The sequence below is a fragment of the Tigriopus californicus genome, chromosome 7, assembly GCF_007210705.1.
Source record: "Tigriopus californicus strain San Diego chromosome 7, Tcal_SD_v2.1, whole genome shotgun sequence".
Taxonomy (NCBI): Eukaryota; Metazoa; Arthropoda; class Copepoda; order Harpacticoida; family Harpacticidae; genus Tigriopus; species Tigriopus californicus.
In genome coordinates, this window is record NC_081446.1 from 3,682,850 (window position 1) to 3,690,464 (window position 7,615).

The 7,615-nt window shown below is 42.1% G+C and overlaps 3 protein-coding genes across 4 annotated transcripts; 2 read left to right on the forward strand and 1 right to left on the reverse strand.

The window, feature by feature from the left end:
- The first annotated feature begins 108 nt into the window (after positions 1–108).
- On the forward strand, positions 109–2,035 carry LOC131883426 (glutamate receptor-like). The gene has a single exon (XM_059230901.1). The coding sequence runs from the start codon at positions 277–279 to the stop codon at positions 2,008–2,010; it is 1,734 nt and encodes a 577-aa protein (XP_059086884.1). The 5' UTR covers positions 109–276; the 3' UTR covers positions 2,011–2,035.
- A 107-nt stretch (positions 2,036–2,142) lies between these two features.
- Positions 2,143–5,615, reverse strand: LOC131883424 (macrophage mannose receptor 1-like). Of its 2 annotated transcripts, none has more exons than XR_009373611.1 (3): positions 3,004–5,615; positions 2,538–2,936; positions 2,143–2,470 (listed from the first exon to the last, which is right to left on the reverse strand). XR_009373611.1 is itself a non-coding variant. In XM_059230899.1 (3 exons), exons 1-3 carry the CDS (start codon positions 3,211–3,213, stop codon positions 2,180–2,182), a joined length of 900 nt encoding a protein of 299 aa, XP_059086882.1. In that variant the 5' UTR covers positions 3,214–3,268; the 3' UTR covers positions 2,143–2,179. The 2 variants fall into 2 exon arrangements, 1 of the variants encoding a protein (XP_059086882.1); XM_059230899.1 differs by having other exon boundaries at positions 3,004–3,268.
- Positions 5,616–7,204: 1,589 nt separating this feature from the next.
- On the forward strand, positions 7,205–7,615 carry LOC131883344 (TATA-binding protein-associated factor 2N-like; the record flags this gene model as incomplete). Its single annotated transcript, XM_059230797.1, is given in 1 exon segment — positions 7,205–7,615. A coding segment is annotated over 1 exon segment (314 nt), but the record flags the coding sequence as incomplete, so codon positions are not given.

Below are 7,615 nucleotides of genomic sequence, written 5' to 3' on the forward strand. Positions count from 1 at the left end.
ACGGCTACAGTATATGGAAAATTTGGGTTTATCAAGGCCTAATCGCCAGGTTTTCGTTTTCCTTTAATTGACTGCATTTGGCATTTTTGAGGAGGGCCTTTATCATTAACTGTAATGAGGTTTGCTCCCAAACCGTGCGCCCAATAATGCAGTTTTTGTACCTTCGAATAAAACTGACAGGGGGTCATCTATCATGAAATTGTAACAGAAAGAGTTAGTGAATGGATCTAAACAGTCTGGATCTGAACGCCAGAACGACAATCTGCAAATAGGAGAATGTCAATTATTCCTGCCATTTTCAGTCTTTTTTGTCTCCCATCATTTTGTGATTCGTGTGTTTTCTTACCCTTTCTTAACTACCTCTGGGATATTTGGGAGCCAATGCATGTCAGATTGATTTTGAACAGTGCCATCTTCGACGATTGTGCGGCCACTCTGTCCCAAAGAGATTGGATTACCTTTCGGGACAGCTTATGCTCTATTCCAAACGATATCCAAGGTGTTGTCTTGATCCGGGAAGAATACGACGAGATTCCACGATGTACATGGGATCAGTGCAACTCCAATGCACTCACCATCATTCCGAGTAACGCTCAAACTTTGCCGTGTGTAATTAGATTGGACAGCTCGTTATTCATGTATCAAGTCGAAGGGTTGGCTTTAGTTTTGAGCGAGGTGTACGCAATTCAAAAAGGTCCATTGATCTTCAATCACATTGGAATATGGACGGAGAAGATGGGTCTCCAAAGCAATCACTCTTTATCAAAATGGGAACGTCGAACAGACTTAAGTACCGCCAATTTGAGGGTGGCACTTTTCAAGTCCAATGGCCTGTCGAAGAATTCTTCTTCGGAGGCAAACACTGACTCCGTTTCACGATATTTCATTCGAGTGTTCCAAATCCTTCAACAAAACCTCAACTTCAGTTTCGAGCCCCACATCAATACACAGGGAGCTTGGGGATCCAAAGAGAGTGGAACTTGGAATGGGATTGTTGGCATGCTGCACCGAAACGAGGCTGATATTGGAATGCAATCCCTGTCCATCACCAAAGATCGGAACAAGGTCATCGACTTCAGTACACCCTTGATCTTTGACAAACTGACGTTTATCAAAGGCAATGAGCTGCAATACGACATCAACTACTGGATATACATCAACATCTTCAGAAAGGAGGTGTGGTTTGGAATTGCCATCATAATAGCATTGGGATCAGCCATCTTCTCTGCGATTTCGTGGCTACAAATTGATTGCTTGCACGAGGAACTTGAAGAGAAATTCGGAGTGGCGAACGGGTTTGCCTTGACTTGCGCCACAATGTTGCAGCGTGACTATCTTTTTGAGAGAAAGCACGTCGTCACCAGAATTACTTTCATGTCTCTATGCTTAGGCTCGTACTGTCTTTTGGCATTTTATGGAGCGGATTTGACCTCTGGAATGACTGTTCATCCACGTCCCACCATCTTACGTTCCATGAATGATATCATTGGCAAAGATTTCCAGATCAGAGTGGTTGGTGCAAGTGCCAATTCTGATTTATTCATATACGCCCCAGTGGGTACTCCGATGAACAGGATATATGAGACTCTAATTAAAACAGATCCAAATGCATTAATGACTCCAAAGACGGATGATGAGGTGATTTCGATGGTTTCCACAAACGAAAAGATCCTTTATTTTGCTTCTATTCTTCCTTACCGATTACCAAACTCACCAGTTACCATCTTAAGCTTAGTAGACATGGTGGATGATGCCCAAGGCTTTGGATTTCAGAAGAACTCTGAATTTTTGGAATTATTTGATTTTCATATTTTGAAACTGGAAGAGAGTGGCGTTGCCCGACGAATTCGAAGCGAACTCTTTCCTATCGCCAACCAAGATGTATCCGTCAATGCAGGCATCACTTTGGGGTTTGAAAATCTCATCTTTCCTTTCTTAATGCTTTTTGTAGGTATCGGCATCTCGGCTCTTTTTGTTTTGAGTGAGTTTGTAAGAAAGAGATTTGATTGAATCGCAAATAAAACTACACACAAGATCTTAGTTCCCTTCAAATTTCTTGTAAGTTACTGACAATGCACAGCTCAACTGGATGAATTGGAAATTTGTTGGATGGTTGACGGTAAAATAAAACTCAGAGTAACCTAGAGTTGAACGGATAAATGGTTCTCCGATTGATGATTTATTCAGCATCTTCTTCACACAATGGATAAAAGAAGCTAGGACAATCCGAATCGTACCATTGGAAATTTCCTCCATAATACATCACAGTACAATCTTGTGCATCCCCTGCAGGTTGATTCTCACTCCAATCAAAGAAGCTTGCCTCTAAGCCCGAATTCTCCCAAATGTATTGCCCTTCTCTTTCCCTGTCATTCAGACCCATCCAGAAAGATCCTTTAGAATAAGCGATGGGATCATTTGAAAGGGCCTCTTTCAAGATCTCGTTCTTCTTTGAATTCAATATTTCAACCTAAAGACAACGCGAAGGGGGTCAAAGAAGAGGGACAAAATCCACAAAGTAACATAAGAAGCGTTACCAAATGCACTCGATCTCCTTGCGATTTGCAGAAATCTACGGCATTCTCCCAAGACATCGAATCCGTATCCCATAGGAAACATTGATCCAATTGTTCCACAAATGTCCACTTTGGACCCGAACACAACCCTAATCGCTCTGGCGCGTTGCAAATCACGCCTCTCTCCACATCGCATTGACTCGTTGCCCAAAAGAAGGAATGCTCAACCGATGCCATTGCACAATCCTGGTTCAGATTGGGTTCATCCACACCCCAAGCATCAAATGAGAGGGGTTGTTGGGAGTGATCCCATATGAACTCTGACCCATTGCGTCTCAAGGACAACCAATAATCATATTCGACACTGCCAAAGAGGTTATCGAAGATGAACCCCTGAATCTCGTCCGTGCTAGGTTCCAACTATTGAAAGGAAGAATGAAATATTCTTGAGGAGGGCTCATGGTGAAGTATTTAGTGAGAGACTCACGAGATAACCTCCGATGGATTGGCAATACTCAATGGCTTGGGTATAATTCATGGGATGAGGGATGAGGGGATCGGTCATGCAACCAACCCCAGGAAAGTAGATGAAAGGCTCTTCACATGGGGGAAGGTCGGCTGGAACCCCCAGAACTAGAATTGATCCAAGAAGTAACCTCAGCACTTCTCGATACTGAGTCGTCATGACGACAGACATTGAACTACTCAACGTATTCCTTGCAAGCAAAGCTTGAGTTTGAAGAGTTCATGTCTCGATTGATTGACCAGGGAAGTCCGTTAAGAGTTTATTGTGCGAAATACAGATAACAAGGCAAGAGATACCCAAGACCTAAACACAGTCCACAGTGTTCACTTCGGACTCTGATTGACCGTCATAATGGAGAATATCTAGCATGACATCTTTGAGTTCTTTCGCAGGGTTGTTTTGGTAATCGAACTCGCCAATCCAATCGTTGTAATCGAGAGCTTTGACTTTATCCATTAAAACAGAAAGAGGCTCCTTAGGAGGAATTCGGATGATGTCCTTGCATTGAGCATGTTTCGCATTAGACGAGAGCTCCCTCAAAATCCAGTACTTGTTCTTGGGCTCAATTTCAACCTTTATGGAGTCATAACCTTCGACGTTTGAGGAACCAAACGCCGTTGGATCGTCACTCATGAGTCTTTTGATGAAGTATGAGAAAAACTTTCGATTCCGCTTATCATGATCCTCTAGCACAAAGAGGCAAACGTTCACCATAAAAGTCTCACTCATGAAATTGGGATCAAGATTACAATTTTTAATGGGATTTGCCCAGAATGACTCGAGGGCGATTGTTTTCACTTCCCAATCAGGGTCCAAGACAGCCAAGTACATGGTTTCACACAGGAATAAATTTGGCGGGTTGAAATGCAAGACACCGCGGGAATAAGCGGAAAGACAACTCACGGCTTCCCTTCGTACCACAGCTTCCGTCTCATGTTCCAAAACTTCACGAACTTGAAGTGGGATGGACATCTTGGTTTTCAAAATCAGTCGAAGATTGTCTTTATAAAAGATCATCTTTGAAAAAACGACGAAAACATTAGCTCGAATGAAGCTGCTCTCATGGTCCAAGCAGATCTTTAAGAAATTCAATATCTTATCCAAATCGGACTGAGTTATCGTCAGATGATCCGTAGCACATGCCAATAGTTCTAGAAACTCGTCAACAATCTCCCAATGCTCATCGGTGGCGAGAATCCAAATTGTGTCAAAATACTTCTCAAAAGGCGGCCTGCTACTTCCTCCAAAGGAAATTATTTGATTTAAGGTTTTCAGACTTTCAACCCGACTTTTCAAGGCAAGATCTTTCCTCAAAGAAAGTTCAATCAGTAACCCAATGACCTCAGAACGATTCTTAGGCAATGCAAAGCTTGACTCCAGAATGGAACCATAAATCGTATAGTAACATAAGTATCGAATAAAATCTGGAACTTCTCGGTCGCTCAGATCATGATCTCCTGATAGAATTACTTTCAGATGATCCACAATCACTTCCGGAAAGGTGAATAATCGTAAAATGATCACATTCCGCCACATGTTGGTTCGAGTCTTCAGGTTTTGCTTCATATCATTAATGATGTGTTTAGGAACGACGGAATTGTCCTTGTAGCACACCAGCTCTCTATTAATCAGGGTCGATAGAGGCTCCAAGACTGATCGGAGATCGTTGCGCGTTGTCAGCTTTAACTCGGGATAGAAATAGGGTTCCACACAACTTTGCACGTCTTTCCAGATTGAGATGCCATAGATAATTTGACAGTCCGCATGAACCCGGATTTCCGGGCTCTGACTCCAATCCCGCATGAAATCGACGAATGCAGGCGAGTGATTGAGTTCCGGTAAACCCGGATGCTGAATAACCCCCATGATGAATTCCATGAAGAGGCTTCTTTTGAATGCGAGGTTAGGATGGAACACCAAGAGTCTCGGGAAGGAATCTGGACCATGAGCTACTGTCGAAAAAAATATAAAAACCTTTCTCAATACGGTCAAGTTCAACTTGAAGAATGATCTCCGCCAAAACACATTCTTCGGTTGATGTTCATGGGGGTTAGCCAACAATTTCAAGATATTTTCTTGGGCCAACGCAAGGTAAACCCTCTGATCAAGCGGTTCAGACGAGACCAAGACGTCCATTAATTCAAGGAATTCCACAGAAGAATAAACCTGGGCCACACTCTCCGGATTCATTTCCAAGAATTTTTGAATGTCTTCCCTTGCCTGAGGATGTTTGCCGACTATTTGGGCGTATAATAAAAGCACATATCGGAGGAAAGACAAGGATTGACGAAAATCTCGGCGGATGATCAGGTGAAGTCCGAACGAGACATAATGAGAACTGTTCTTTTTGATTTGGTGAACCAACAAACTTCGGAACTTCTGCAAGTATGTGTCATCTCGAAAACCGTGGAAATTGGTCTGAATAGTTTCCCAAACCTGGCTGACTAAGGGAAGGATGGAACTCAGGGAGAAATCCCCTTCATCATCCCTTGGTTCCATATTCGATGAGGAACTGTCGAAACATCAAGGAACAGTAGAAAAGTAGAACTCGAGCTTTCAGGGCTGCCATAACTGGAATCAAAATCAAAATTTTGTTTAAGTCGTACGCAGTGTTGCGAGAGATTGAGTAGAAGAATATTGAGTAATTGAGGGAACAAAACCAGAGATCACTTAAAAACCTGGGTAATTTGTCCCTTCCACAAAGCTGCACTCAAAAGGCATAAAAACTGCCGGTTTAAAAAGTCCATGAACTGAAATGGGTTACTGAGTGTATGTACCAGTATGTACCCACATTCAACATATCTTGATTTGCTCTGTTGTGGGCTCAATGAATATATCTCAATGTAACAAAATAAATGACCTTTCTTCCAACAATGTTGATTTACTTTCCAAAAAGAGAGTGCCATTTGACTGAAAAATCAATAAAAGTAAGAAGTATTTAGGTTTGAAGTGTTACTTTGACCACATTTTAACGATTTTTTCTCTATGTCTATGCGTGGATCAGTTTTTGACAATGAGACGATTTTACTTCCTCTTTTTCTAATTTTTCCACCGAAATTATCCTAAAAAATAGAAAATTGCCCAGTATCTGGCAACACTGTCAGAGTCAAGGATCTGAAAAAAGGAACAAGATTTGGATGGACTACGAAATTGTGTGCGTTGCCTTTATCCTCTTCTGGTTTGGATATCGTGAAAGTTACATGAAGAGCCTGCAAAGTCGCCGTTGGTTATTTAAGCAAATAGAAAAGAACCCGAAAGAAAGAAGAGAGCCTTTGGAGTTAAATCAGAAGGAAGAATATATATTCCATTTTCGAATGTCAGACCTCGTTTTTCAAGGTCAACTGATTTTCGATAGCATAACTGTGATTGGAAAATAACAAGAAACTCGAGCTCTAGACAATAGTACTGTACTATGATATTTCTCCATTTCACACGATCCAAAAATGTGTTTTGGGAGCCCTTTACTTGTTGTATTTCCGATTTTGTTTTCATTTTCACTTTCAGGGAGACCGATAGTTTCGCTTGAATTATTGAGTTAAAAGTCGCCTCGCATATAAATTTGGTTTCTTTCATCAGTTTGCCTCAACTTTTATTTTTTGGTATCTTCTTAGAATAGATAACGCACACCATGGTGGTCTTAACGTGGTTAAACCTCGCTTCATTAATCATTTCCCAGTAATGGCCACTGCAACATATATTTAGTACCATGAGAAAATAAACATTCTCCTCCAAATTGTAATGACAATTCTACAATACATATTTTCAAGGACAGAATTCCCTCAAATAACACATTTTCGTATCCAACGTAACTATAACATTCGAGAAGATGTTTGGGTCTAAAAATTTCAGAGAATAAGGCCAAATCATCATGAGTAAATGTAAGAAGAAAGCCAAAAAAGGAAAGGACTTCCACAGGCCCTCAGAGATAAGGCCAAACGAACCACAAAAGATAATCGAAATGTGACCTGATCATCTCCCGAACTCTTTACTCATCATGGGTCGGAATAATAAAAAAGGGTCCAATCCGATCGACCATGAAGAAGTGGAAGCTATAAAACAAAAGGCCGACAAATCCATGAAAGAAGGCCAATACATGGAAGCCTTCTTATACTGGTCCCAAGCGATCCATATCAATCCGGAGGAACCTCTGTTCTACTCGCAAAGAAGCAAANGAGGACCAGGACGATGAAGAGGAACATGACGACGAAGAAGAAAGTGACGCAGAGGAGCCCGGCAATGAGGTCATAAGGAACGGTGAGATGGAAATCCGAAGCCTGAGCTTGAATGACATGTCCAGTGAGACGTCGGACGAGGACACGCCTGCCGAAAGTCAACCCAAGACCAATGCTATATTGGGCAAATCTTCCTTTTTCCAAGGCGGGGAAAGCGAAGACGAAGTCGAAGAAACCGAAGAAGATTCGCAAAATCATGAAGTAGATGACTCCAAGCGATTCCAGGGCGACTCATTCTTTGGTCATGTGGGCGACCAACGGGGACGATACCGTAGTCATCGAGGCGCGAGTCGAGGTGATCGAGGACGAGGTCGCAGTCAAGATCAAGGCTCCTATGGCCC